We start from the raw sequence: 13,123 nt of genomic DNA on the forward strand, positions 1-13,123 counted from the left end.
CACTGCCGCCCACTTCCCCATCCCCTCTGCACTTCCCGCCCCTCCCCCAGCCAGGTCTCAGCCCACCCGCTCCCTCCTCCAGAGGTTGACGCTGCCTCCTGTGACCTCCCTTGCCAGGTCCCCAGCTTCCTCGGTTAATCTGTTTTAGAAATTTCACCTGTTGCCCCAGACGCTCTGATCTGGAGGCGATGCTTACCTGTGTGTTGTATGGACCTGGCTGTCCGTGCAGCGCACCCAGTTCTGCGGGCATCAGCCGGACCCTTACCGGCTTCATTCTGTCTGTCTGTTGCTCGGGGGTCAGCTCAGGCCGCTGGCCATTTTCAGCAGAGCCGTCAACAAGCCAGTTTCCCTCGGGCCTGTGTTGCTTTGGCAAAAATGTGTTCTTTGAAGCCTAAATAGGTGTTAACTCAGATCCTCCAGAAATGCCGTCCTCGCTCCTTTGGGATTAGTTCACGTGAGGGTCCAGGAGGGGCCCTCGGCTGGAGGTTGGTCCACCCTCTGCCAAAACAAGATGGGGCGCTTCACAGATCTGTCCGTTGCCAGTCTGTGAGCAGCCGGACCCCGGGGCCCGCATCCCCCCTCCCCACCCCGTCTTGTTCCGCCTTCCCGGGTTCACACTCCTTGGCAGTGTCTTGTCATTTGCAGATTATAAGGACATGTATTTTTTATACAGAAAAAGAAAGCCAAAAACAGCTTGAATCTTTAAAAGTGCCGGCGTCGTGAAAGACGCAGCAACAGCGAGGAGTCTCCGGGTTAGGGACTCCGGACGCCCCGGAGGGAGGACGGGACCTGGTGCCGCTGAGCTTGCTCCTCGTGACCTGCGGTTAGGCCTGTTCATGCCCGCCTTGTTCCGGATGCTCACAGGGCAGCGTTCGGGTGAACAGGGTGCGGAGCTACTGAGAGGGCTGGAGGGCCGCAGGTGCGGTCCCAGTTCCGGGAGAGGGTTGGGAGCCTGGGGAGGGGCTGGGGGTCCCTGCTCTGTTACTTTCGCGGCTTCCCCGCTGTTTGGAAGGTGGGGCTGGGAGGGAAGAGTTCTGTGTTCTGAGCACAGATGAGAGCAGGCTCTGGCTGGAGCCCTCTGGGTGTGGCCGCTGAACCGGCTGTGATTCGCGTTAGCTGCTTGTCCGCCTCTCCCCGGAAGAGAGGGTACGGGTGCCGGAGGCAGGAGCAGTGGGGAGGGTGCCGGGGAGCCAGCCCCCCGGGCTGTAGGCTGGTCACCCTTGTCCAGGTAACGGCAGTCACATCAGGATACCAGCCTACAATTTCTTGTTTTTTTTCAAAGTCTGGTGTGGGTCACTTTCTCTAGTCTCCTGGAATCTTCTCTCTTTTCACAAAGAGCCCAGTTGGAATGGTTTTGCGATTCTGAGACGTGGGTCCTGCGTCACCGAGCGTGTACAGTGATAGCGGCTATCTGGCCTCCCCGGCCATCGACTGCGAGTTCTCAGAGCACCAGGTGGGCAGCTGAGCCTGTTCTGTCGCCTGCTGGCAGGACAGGAGAGGCCGGAGCACGGCGGGGAGGCCGCCCTTCTGCCCTGCCTCACCTGGAGCTCTGAGGAGGACAGCTCTGTGCCGCCCCCCTCGGGGGAGCTGTGGTCCTGCTCACGCTTCTGTGCTGTGTTGGCCCCGCTGGCCGTTCCCTGAGGCAGGGCCGTCCCCTGACGCGGGGCCCTCCTGCTCCTGGGCCTCCCTTGTCCTCAGCCCTACGCGTCCTGACGCATCACCACGGCCCCTCTGTGCCGTGGGGGCTCTGGCTTCTGCCTTTTCCTCCCACCGGTGGGCACCTCCGTCCCCAGGGCTGGCCAGCACACGCCCTGGCCGGGTCCTGGTGCCGAGGCTCCTGCCTGGGGCTGCGCTCGCTTTTGAGGGTCTGTTGGGAATATTCTCGCATCAATGGTGAAATGAGGTGCGTAAGGAAGAGGCAGAGGGACTGAGCCCTGGTGCTCGTGACCCCAAGGTTTGGCAGAAACCAGCTCCTGATGAGGGGCCAGCACCCTCGGCCCCGAGGACTGCCCCCAGCGGCCCCTCTGCTCTGAAGGGGTGACTGCTGAGTCACCGAGACTTGCCAGAGAGGCAGGCTCCTTGTGGAATCAGTTCCTGTTAGTATCTGCAGTTTCCTCCTCCCAGGGGACCTGGACTAGCCCGGAGCGCGGAGCGGCCCCCACAGAGGCGGCGGTGGTGCTGGGGAGGCCCTGGCCCCTTCCCGGCGGCGCGGCGCATGGTCTAGCTCTAGAGGAGTCAGGAGGGCCTGGCGGTTCTGGAGGTCTGAGGCTCTGGCCACCCACCCCATGGTCACTGCACTGGCTGTGGACCCCCAGTTTACTCAGCTCCCCGGGGGTCTGCTGGCCAGTGGACTCCTCAGCTCTAAGCGGATGGGAAAACTTCAAAAGTCATATTGTGAAGGCTAATTGTGGACAGACAGATTTTAGGGTCATTATGCAATAAAGTTGCTCTGCGAGCAGAGCGGATTGTCATGGCAGCACTGTCTGTCACAGCCAGAACTGAAAACACCTGAGTGTCCGCTGACGGACAGGGATGAACAGACGTGGTCGGCCGCCCCTCAGGCGGGACGTCAGGCGGCTGTGAGGGAATGCCGTGACCGCTGTGGCGCGGGTGAGCCTCAACACGTGCGCGGTGAGGAGGCTGGACACAGAGGGCCGTGCTGCCGGGCCCCGTTGACACGAAATGCCCAGGCCGGGGGGCGGAGTCAATAGAGACGGAAGGTAGATGAGTGGTTGCCTGAGTCTGGAGGGAGGAGTGACCGCTGATGAGGACAGGGTCTTTTTCTGGAGTGACGGGAACATTCTGCAATCGGGTGGTGGTTCGACCTGTGAGTGTCCTTGGGGGCCTGGGCTCCGACTCCTCCGGTCCGGTCACCCCCGCTCCAGTGTTGCGTCCTCGTTGGGGGGCTGTTTCCCCTGGAAAGCTGGACCAGTCCTTTCTGCCCCCGTCGCCCAGGGCGAGGCCACCACCCCGGGGGACAAGGGCCCAGCCTGGCTCCTGGGGCTGCTCGGCCTCTCTCCAGGGGCACACGCTCCCTCTGTGGGGGTCTTCGGCCCCCAGGCCACAGTTGTGCGGAGCAGAGGTGGTGGTGACTGTCCTGCCATTGTCCTGTGTTAGCCACGAGACAAAAGGAGCCTGTGTCTGGCCGGACTGCTAGAGGGGACAGAGATGACCGGCACATCGCCTGTATCTGCATGGAAGTACAGCTCCTGTTCCGATGTTCATTCCTGTGTGTGTACCCTTGTGTGTGAACACGCACCGGCTGCCCCAGCCCAGCCCCTGCCTTCCCCAGGAGGGGTGGTGCCCCGGGTGCTAAGCTCCACTCTTAATCTAAAGACGTGAGGCTGTGTTGGAGGTTACTGGGAGTACCAGGAATTTAAAAACTCAGAGCTGAAGGGCGTGCAGCCAGAGGTGAGTCACCGCTGCCCTGGCTGCCTGCCTCTCTGGGTAAACACAGGAGGGGCGTCGCCTCGTTCTCAGATACCTCTCTGTTTTTGTCCTGGTGGAGCCTCGTGGCACCATGTGAACCCTGTGGCCTCCCCTGTCCCTGCCGCTCACGCCTTCCCCCTTCCACCCCTTCCCCACTCCCCCTCCCTCCGTGGGGGTGTGGCCCCGGCTGCCCTCCCGTCAGGGCCCTGGGGTGGCCGCCTACCTGCCCGACCCTCTGTCCACTCCTGGGCCCTGGCAGCCCCGTGGGGCGGTGGCTCTTGAGCTGATAACCCCGCTACCCTGCTATTTGCTTGGGCCAGCCTGGGTCTGAGCTGCTGATTTAAGTTAAACCTGGTTTTTCAAGTTCAGGGCCCACCTGTGCCGTGGACCTGGACCTGGTTCCTAGACGGGGTCTGGCAGAGCCTGGCAGCCTCCTCCCCCTGGCGGCTGGGCCTGGGAAGGTGTCTCCTCGCCATGCTGTCCTTCAAGCCCAGAGAAGGTAGGAAGGGTCACGGCACCCAGGAACAAGGTGTGGCTCTGGCCAGCCCACGGGCTCCAAAGACCCATGGAAGGGACTCGGAGGAAGAGGACCTGTGAGTGTGTGCTTATAAAACTGATGGAAATTCCCCGTGTGGACCAGTTCGTGCAGCCGCTGGCTCGCAGCTCGGGGCCTGGCGCTCACTCCCCAAGTGCACTCCCGGGAGATGGCCGTGGCCCGGGGGACACGGGAAACGCTGGGGTCCCAGTGTGTTGGGAGAGCCCGGGGTGCGGGGACCAGAATCCTCTAGAAGCTCCACGTAGTCTTCTTGGCAACAAGAATCGTTTTTTAAAGGACTTGCTGTTTTCTGTTGTTTTTCAGACGTTCTTGAGCTAGGCATGTGCGGCCTTTTTATGGAAATGTGTGTTCAGTTTGATCAGGACGCTAACTCACAGTCCTGGGGTGGCCGACAGAGTGACCTCCACCGCCACTTGCTCTGCGTCTTATTTATGGACTTCACGTCCCTTGAGAGGGCACTTGGGGCCAGAGAGTGACCTGTGGGTCTGGACTTCCTGTGCCTGCTCTCCTTGACACATGGGATGGCGGTCCCACCGTGCAGTCAGATCAGGGGCCCTGAGAGGCCGTGGCTGTGCCAGAGGCCTCACCTGCTGGGGAGCGGGGGGCCTGCACTGGGCAGGGCAGGAAGCGGGGGCCTGCACTGGGCAGGGCAGGGAGAAGAGGGTCTGCACTGGGCAGGACAGGGAGGCGGCAGCCTGGCCTGTCCCCGGGCTGCCCGCTGGTTTGTCCCAGTGGTTCCCTTTCAGCTGAGGGCGGAGACCAGACTCCTCCACGTCCCATGTCCCCTTCTGCTCCTGTCCTTGGCGTCCAGCCGGATGTGGCCTTTGGCGGCCGCCTGCTCCTTGCTCTCTCACAGCCCGACCTCTCAGTCGGCCTCGTGCGAATCCGCCGATAGAGGCAGCGTCCCTGGCGTGCCCCTGACACCACGCTGCTCTGGAGCAGCCGAGCCCTCTCGTGCAGAGGTCCCAGGTGCTGGCCAGGCCTCGGGTCCCAGAGCCAGCCAGCGGGTCCTAGAGCCCCTGAAGAGGCCTGAGCCCCAGGGTTGGGGGACATGTTGGCTCAGTCCCCGAATGCGCGGGCCTGTGGTTGGAGCGCGTCTCTTTGCTCGATCGGAGCCCTCGGTGGAGGAGGGAAGCCCTGCTCCCCTCGGGGTGGGAGAGGGTCACCGGCTGTCTTCCCCATGGGTGGCATCATGGAGGTTTGTTTGCTCTGCGCCCGTGAGGGGAGATGCGTGGGCTCGCGGGCTCACACGCCGGGCTGAAACCTGCACAGGTGGGGTCTCCAGGTTCTTAGCTCTGTCGTGAACTTTGGCTTTGATGCCAGCACCTGAGACCCCAAGCCCCCAGAGATGCTGAGCAGCCGTGCACACTTGAGGGCTGGCACCCTTGTTCTGGAGTTTTCTGCCTCCTCTTGGTGGTGTCCCCTGGAGAAGCACCCCAGCCCCTGGCCTGCTGCCCACTCCCCAGCCGCGGTGGGGGAGGCGGGACGGTGACTCTGTGTAGCTCACAGTCCTCCCGCTTCTCTCTCCTGCCTTCTGCCTCCCAGGGGACGTTCTCTTCCAGATGGCCGAGGTCCACAGGCAGATTCAGAATCAGCTGGAGGAGATGGTGAGTCCCAGCCTCCTCGTGTGGGCGCTCGGGGACGGAGGGGCGGTGGCGGTGGGCGGGCGCCCCAGAGGCGGAGGAGGAGCCGGACGTATGCTGTGGCTGTGTGTCCACTAGAGAAGGATGCACTGTCCTGTGGTCATGCTCAGAAAGGCGGGGACGTACCCAGGCCCTGGACAGGAGTCACATGCTGGGGAGGTGACCCCCATGGCCGAGGATATGCAGTGGACCCAGGAGGAAAGGGCTTGGGCCAGGTGGGGTCTTATGGTCAGTGACCGCTGGGACACTGCGAGTGGTGGGCCCAGGGAAGCGCAGGTGCACCCTGGCTGTAGGCCCAGCCAGCACCCAGCCAGCCCAGCTCGTGCCTGAGACACCCCCCCGCACGGGATGGGGGACATCAGGGAGACAGTCTGTTTTCCACATGGGAAGGCAGGACTTCAGTTCACTGCTCAGCCCTGGGTCTGCTTGGCCCCACGGGCCCGCTGTCAGAGCAGAGTCAGCGACTCACAGACCAGGTGGGCCCCTCACGTTGGGGTGCCCGGTGCCGTGGTAGTGGGGACTGCCCAGCTCTCCCTCCCCGGGTGGTACATCAGAGCTGACTGCTCTCTCCTCTCTGCATCCAGCTGAAGTCTTTTCACAACGAGCTGCTCACGCAGCTGGAGCAGAAGGTGGAGCTGGACTCCAGGTACCTGAGTGTAAGTAGCCCCGCCCACGCCCTGGGCCGCCTGGCTCTGCGGTGTTGGAGCCCTCCCCCGGTCTGAGGGTCTTCAGCTTCCTGTGAGCTTCCTGCCCCGTGGGGCTCCTGCAGCCCCTCTGATGTTCGTGCCCATTTGAGACTAAACATGATCCTGGGGGGGCGAGGGGCCCCTCACCTCTGACGCCCCAGGTGCTGGTTTTGCTGCCCGCACCTCTCGGCTGCCTTTAGCAAAGATGACGCCGTGAGGTGGCCCTGGTGGCCCCCGTGTGAACTCCTCTGCCCGCAGTTTCATTGAGGCGTTCATGCCCCGTCACCTCTGCCCAGTTATGAGAAGGGGGAGGGGCTGAGCTCTGTTACACGGGTCACGTGAGGTGCTCACACACTGGGGGCTGGGCTGGGGTCTCGGCCAGCCCAGTCTTTGTCTGCGGGGTGGGCAGGGCTGTGGCCTTCAGGGAGCTCCACACGCACACACACACTCGGGTTTGCAGCCGTCCCGGGTCCGGGCACTGTGGCCATGTTGAGGGCGGGAGGGGCTCTCCCGCTCATCGCCCTCCTTGTGTTATTGAACTTCAGGCCGCGCTTAAGAAGTACCAGGCGGAGCAAAGGAGCAAAGGGGACGCGCTGGACAAGTGCCAGGCTGAGCTGAAGAAGCTCCGCAAGAAGAGCCAGGGGAGCAAAAACCCCCAGAAGTACTCGGACAAGGAGCTGCAGGTGGGGTGCACGTGGGGCACACACACGGCCTGTGGGCCTTGTCAGGGCGAGGGGTTGCACGCCCGTCCACCCACCGTCCCCAGCGCCTCGGCCTCAGGGACGGAGGCTGGCCCCCCGATGGGTCCAGGCAGAGCCAGGCTCCAACCTCCTGGGGGATTTTGGACAGCGGGCGCCCCGTGTTGTGGAGCCGGCAGGTTGCAGCCCCTTCCTGAGAGTCTGCCAGGGGAGCAGAAAGGCAGAGGGAGCCTCCCCGCCTGTCCCCTAGGACCCCACCTCGTAGAGGGACTCCCGACTGTCACTGACTGGCCGGTGGTTGCCCGCTCCCAGCACGGGCCCCAAGCCTCCGGTGGCAGACGCTGGCTGGTCCGGCATCTCAGCAGCCCTGCGGCGTGAGGCAGATGGCGCTCCGGGGTGGGAGGGGCAGCCTTGGTCACAGTTGGTAGGACCGTGTGTCCTGTGGCAGACATGACCCCGACACACCTGGTTCACCAGAACCCCGTGGACAGTTGACATAGATCAGACCCAGACGCCGCTCTGACGTCACGTGTCTCAGATGAGGAGAAAGCAGTTCCCCGGCCATCAGCAGTGGGGGTGACCCCTGGGGTGGACCCTTCGCCTTTCAAAGCCCACCCTTCCCGTCCCTACCAGCCGTCAGGGCGGCAAGCTTGAGGGCACCTCACTGCCCTGTCTGCAGTGCTCTGTGTGTGGGTGTGCGCTTTCAGCCCTGGGGTGCCGTGTCAGACACTGTTGCCTGCGAAGGCCTCAGGGTCACGCTGGGGCTGAGAGGCCGATCCTGCCTCTGGAGCAGGCCCCCCCGAGTGCGGTGTAGATGAGGAGGCCTTTCTCCCCCGACCAGCCTGCCCGCCCTGCCCCCCACCCCGTGCTGGTGCTGGTGGAGGGGATGGGCAGGGCGGCGGCAGATGAGGTCTGTCATCTACTGAGTGGCAGTTGGCTGAGCGGTGGTGGAGCGCCCCCCTCTGTGCCGCTGCCACGGCCCTCACTCAAGTGTTCTATGGTTGCAGTGGTGTAGTTCTTGCCTCTCTGTAGTGTCCCCTCCCCACGTCCCCAGTCTCATGACCGTCATGTTCAAGGACTGTCCGTACCCGTCACCACTTCGAGGCCTTCCCCCACAGCAAGGGTGCTGCCGTGAGCCCATCTGAGTCGTTTCCAGGAGTGAGTTCCTGGGAGCCGGGGCAGGAGGTTGGGGCAGGAACACCTGCGCAGGTGTGCGTCTGTTGCTTTGTTCTGTCCCGCCTTTGTTGCAGTGTCATTTTTGCTTCCTGAAAGCCTTGACTGGTGGACAATTCCCCCACCGCCTGGGCGGGCAGTGACACCCACAGTGTCCCCTCGGAGGGACCCCCGGGGGCTGGTTGGATGGCCTGGTGACGGGGACAGGAGACCAGCTTGTTCAGGGGTTCAGCTGCCTGCTTAGAGGGGAGGGGAGCCTGTGCACCACCCCCAAAGTGGTTTTCCTGGTAACAGCTGTATCGGGAGAGAATTCACATACTGTGCAGATCACCCCTTGAAAGCGCACAGCTCAGTAGTTTCGAGTGTACTTCGTAGCGTCGTATAACCTCCCCCCCACCCACTTGGGGTGCTCTCAGTGGCCATCAGCAGCCCCACCCCCAGCAGTGGCTGGAACAGTCCCACGTGGCCTTCTACGTCTGGCTGCTCGCCGTCGGCTGTTTTCGAGGCCCACGCACGCGAGGACGTGGTCAGTGCTCCGCTCGTGTGTACCGTCAGGAATCTGTGCTGCTTTCTCTTTTAGGGCCCCATACTCAGAGGCTCCACGCTGAGCCGAAGCCCTCAGCCTGGGACGAGCTGGCCCTGCTGCCATCAGGGTCTGTGCCCGTCCAGCGCGTCCTGCAGCAGGGAGGGACGTGCTGGCGTCGTTCACTTCCACACAGGCCCGAGTCATTGTGACTCTGCTACCTCTGGTCCCCAGCGGCGCAGCCCCCTCAGCCTGCCAGCTCCCTCCACCCACTGCAAAAGCTCTCTCTCCAAGAGAGCCCTGACCCCCCTCTCGGCCTCCAAGGCGGCCCATGCTCCACTCTGGGCCAAGAGGGCGGGCCCTGCAAACCCAAGTCTTTCTGCACAGGTAGTTTGGAGGATCTTCTCTCCTGCAGGAGGCCTCCCATTCGTCCCCTGGCTTGGCGAGGCCGGCCACGTCCTCCCTGGCCTCCTGGGGCCTTGGAGACGTCCAATGGTGACCTTTCTTCCTGTGTCCGAGGGCCACCCCACAACCGAGCCTTCCCTCTGCCCTTTCTCCTCAGCACAGCTCTGCTGCCCTGTGAGGCCCGGTCACCCCCACTTCTCACTCGTGCCTCCCAGAACTTATAGCAGCTCCTCTTCACTCAGGTGCCTGCAGATGGACCATGGCTGGCCTGTCCCCCCCATCCGGGCACAACCACAAGGCCCTGGCAGTCAGATTTTGGTATGGATACCAGCTGTGCCCCTGTGCACAGGCCGGGTGGTCACATTGAGCTCCTTCACCTCTCTGAGCCTCAGTTTCCCCCTTTGTAAGGTGGGCACCTGAGCCTTCCTCCCTCTCCTGAGCAGCAAGGGCACCGGGGCCTGGATGAAGCAGCTTCCCTCCTCTGTCCCACCTCCATCATTGCTTCTCCTTCTCCTCCCCCACCTTTTCCACCTGACTCGGCCTCCTGAGGGTTTCAGTGCAGTGATTCTTTTTCAAGTAACGGCACTTCTCTCTGGGAGGACTGGGGCTGTGTTCCACCCTGCCCCTCTTGGCGCCCGACGCAGGCGGGTCACACGGAGACAGCCAGCATGTGCCGCTGTTCCAGTCATCTTGCTAAGGGGAGGTCCAGCCAGCGTGGTTTTTGCTCTCTGGGGGCGTGGAACCCGAGAGGCCAGGCTGGGGCTGCCATGGAGCCCCTCTCCCCACGTCTGCGCTGGAGGGGTGGGCGCCTGGTGTGCTCTGAGCTGGCAGAAGGCGCGCTGGCCTCCTGTCTGGTGGACGTTCCTGGCCTGCCTGGTGGCCTTGTTGAGATGCCCAGCTCCCCCGGAGCAGCTGAGGGCACCTTGGCACCTGGGGCTGCTCCTTCTGGTTCTTGCAGGTGTTGCAGACCTGGCCGGGAGCCGGGGCTGGCTCTGCTTTGAGGTGTAGCCACCTCTCTCAGGGCTGGGAGGGTGTGGCAGCCCCGCCCCTCCGGCGTTTCCCGGGAGGAAATGCCTGGGCTGAGCTGGCCCCGCCCCTTCATAGAGGCCCCGCCCCTCGGCAGGAAGCCCCGCCCTGGCCTGGGAGCCGGAAGCCTTGGCTGAGGTCCTGCTAGTCCCAGGAAGTGGCCTGTTCAAGACACTCTTTTCCTGAGGAAGAGCAGGAGTCTGCTTTTCCTGTCTGTCTCTGTGTCTTTGAGTGGCTGATCCCCAGCTCTGACGCGGGCCACTCTGGTAGTGGACCGGCCATCAGGGCAGCTCCATCCAGGCTATAGTTTGTGGCCCCGACCTGGAGAGCCTGGCCCCGCCTGGGCCCGCAGGACGTCCTGGCTATTAGGCCTGCCTGCTTCGAGGCAGACATGCCCACGCACTGTCATCTGTCGGGGCGGGATCCTGACCTGTTGGGGCCCCTCGGGAGGTGGGGACTGACCCCCAGAGGCAGTGTGACCTGAGTGCTGAGCCCCCGGCTCCAGTGGCCTCCCCTGCTCCCTCAGAGCCTCCTTGTTTCCGCAGGGCCTCTCGAACTCGGGGGTCTTCACCAGGGGCCTGAGCCATGTGTGGCCCAGTGGGCAGTACATGCAGGTGGGGGTGGCCCTGGGCCCCACGTCTGGCACAGGGAGCCCCGCCCAGGCGTCCTCGAGCCGCAGAAGCCCCTGGCCTGACTCAAGCTACCTGCACCTCTTGGCAGAGGAGTTCGGCTTCCCGGCCTTGTGGAGCCCATGCGACTCTGGTTTCCAGGTGTGGAGACGCTGCCCGGGTCTCCTGTGTGTGGGTTTGGGCGTGGGCTTGCTCCGTGCTCCCGAGATGGGTGGTCTTTCTGGAGTCGCTCCCAGGGATCGTGTGCCTTCTGGAGCCCCTGGCCCACATGTTGCCCCTCCCAGTCTCGGGCTTAGTGTGTGCAGGACACTCACCAGGGAGGGTGGAGAGGCTGCCTGGGTGCCCACCAGGCAGGGGGTGGACCCTTGGAGCTGCTACACGCCTCCCTCAAGGCCTCTCTGTTGCCAGGCATGGCCAGTCTCATCCCCCTGGGCCAGCGCCCATGAAGCACTGAAGACAGGCTGTGTCTGGTGGTCACTGTCCATGGAGTGGTGAAGGGGGTGGGGGAGCTGATCAGACCTGCCCTAGGGGGAAGAAGAGGGAGCGTGTCCATCTGTCCATCAGTCCGTCTGTGACAGGGTCCCCGTGAGTGAGACTGGGTCAGTGTCAGCCATTTTGGGGAACTGCTGATAATTGAGACTGTGTTTTGGGACTTCTACAAAAAGAATTGAGTTTTTTTTTTTTTAAAGAACTGATTTTAATTATAGGTCGGGGAACAGGCACTTAGGCATTTGGGGCACAAACTAGGACAAGGGTTCTGTCTGGAAGTAGCGAACTCACCAGGTGCTGACCTCACGGCCAAAGTCGCTGCCCGAACCTCCAGGGATTGCCAGATTCACTAGGTGCCAGGTGCCAACAAGAAACGCCCACCTGTGTGGAGGGGGCTCCAGGGGACAGGGTGTGGTGACAGGCCTCACCCAGCAACTTGTCTCTTTGGCCCAGGGTCCCCTCCCCTGGCACGCAGGTGTGAGTGGTCGTGCTGTAGCCTGACTTCCGGGTTCTCAAAGCTTTGGGGTCTCTCTTGGGCACCTGGCTCCCCGCTGGTGAGTGGTTTCTAGGACTTCTGACCATCAGAGCCTGAACGGTCTGGGCGGGGGTGTGGCTGGTGCCAAGGGCTGTCCCAGGGCACTGCGGGGAGCGGTGCGGGCAGGGCTGGGCAGGGTGCACGTCTCCCGATGCATCCTGAGGGACTCGGTGAGGAATTCTCCCGTTTTGCTTTCCGTTGGCCCCACCCCCAGCCCAACTCCGATTAGAACAGACTGAACACAAGCAGGAGCCCTTGTGCTCCAAGGGGCACCTTGACTGTTAACACCACAGCGGTTGTTTGTGCCTTCGGGAATTCACTGGGGTGTGCGGCCGGACGGGGTGTCCTTCCCACACCGAGTGCCGGCACTGAGCGCCGAGGGAGGAGCCGGCAAGCCCGCAAGCAGGTGAGGGCCCAGGAAGAGAGGGCAGGAGGCAGGTGGCTGGGCCTGGGGGCAGGCGTGGGGCAGGGGTCACCCCTAGTGTGGTCCAGACCTGGTGGATGGAGCTGGAGAGCCAGGGCCTGGAATGTCCCTGCTGGCCCAGCTCTAGTTCTCTGCAGCCAATCCAGGCAGGCTCCTGCTGTTGGGAGAGCAGAGGGCCCGACCCGTAGCCCACCCACCCACCCAGGGTTGAGGTTGCCAGGGGCCCAGAGCCACTCTGATCCACTTCCCCATTCCCTCCCTGAGAAGCAGAGAGCGGAGCCTCGACTGTACCTGTTGAGGGACACGGGCTGTAGCTGGGGCCTGGTGGTCCCGTCCGTCTGCTCCCCTCCCTGGGTTCCCTCATTCCGGGAGGCATCCAGATTGCCTTCCGAGAAAGGGGAGAGACGCTTCTATTTAAAGGGGTGTGTAATTAACAAAGCAGAAACAAAATAACCATAATTTAGATCTTCAAGAAAGATCACGGCAGGGGCTGGCCCGTGGACGGGTGCAGTTTGACGGCAGTGGTTCAAGCCTCTCTTGTGTCTGCTGTTCTCGTTTAAAAAGCTCTTCAGTGTGAAAGGCAGTCTGTGGACGAGGCACCGCGACCCAGCAGCGGGGACATCTTTCTTCAGAGTTAAATCAGTTAAGGGTCTGTCCGCCTGGAAAAAAATGAGAAGCCAGAGGCCGCTGCACCCTCTCAGGACCGCTGTGTACAGAGGACACAGCGTTAGGACACTCAGGGTCCTCTGGGGGACTCTGCTCCCCTCCATGACTACCCCCAGGTCCCCCGATGGAGCCGCATGGTGGGCTGCCTGCCTGGACAGCACCAAGGGAAGTCTGGAGCTGCTCCTGTCAGAGCTAGGAAGGCCTTCGAGGGCAGCGCCGGACACAGCTCTCCTGAGAGCTG

The 13,123-nt window shown here is 62.9% G+C and overlaps 1 protein-coding gene and 2 long non-coding RNA genes across 6 annotated transcripts in view; all 3 read left to right on the forward strand.

The window, feature by feature from the left end:
- BAIAP2 (BAR/IMD domain containing adaptor protein 2) overlaps positions 1-13,123 on the forward strand; it is a 60,184-nt gene that overhangs the window by 28,691 nt on the left and 18,370 nt on the right. For all 4 annotated transcript variants that reach the window (XM_072939801.1, XM_072939802.1, XM_072939799.1 and 1 more), the window contains exons 4-6: positions 5,531-5,592; positions 6,213-6,284; positions 6,860-6,997. In XM_072939801.1, coding sequence (XP_072795902.1) covers positions 5,531-5,592; positions 6,213-6,284; positions 6,860-6,997 — 272 coding nt within the window. The remainder of the gene's footprint in view (positions 1-5,530; positions 5,593-6,212; positions 6,285-6,859; positions 6,998-13,123) is intronic.
- On the forward strand, positions 1,791-2,476 carry LOC140686363 (uncharacterized). Its single transcript, XR_012060115.1, has 2 exons — positions 1,791-1,903; positions 2,125-2,476. It is a non-coding gene; the product is annotated as an uncharacterized lncRNA (long non-coding RNA).
- On the forward strand, positions 2,497-4,897 carry LOC140686364 (uncharacterized). Its single transcript, XR_012060116.1, has 3 exons — positions 2,497-2,610; positions 3,118-3,411; positions 3,794-4,897. It is a non-coding gene; the product is annotated as an uncharacterized lncRNA (long non-coding RNA).

This window comes from Vicugna pacos, chromosome 16, assembly GCF_048564905.1.
Source record: "Vicugna pacos chromosome 16, VicPac4, whole genome shotgun sequence".
Lineage (NCBI taxonomy): Eukaryota > Metazoa > Chordata > Mammalia > Artiodactyla > Camelidae > Vicugna > Vicugna pacos.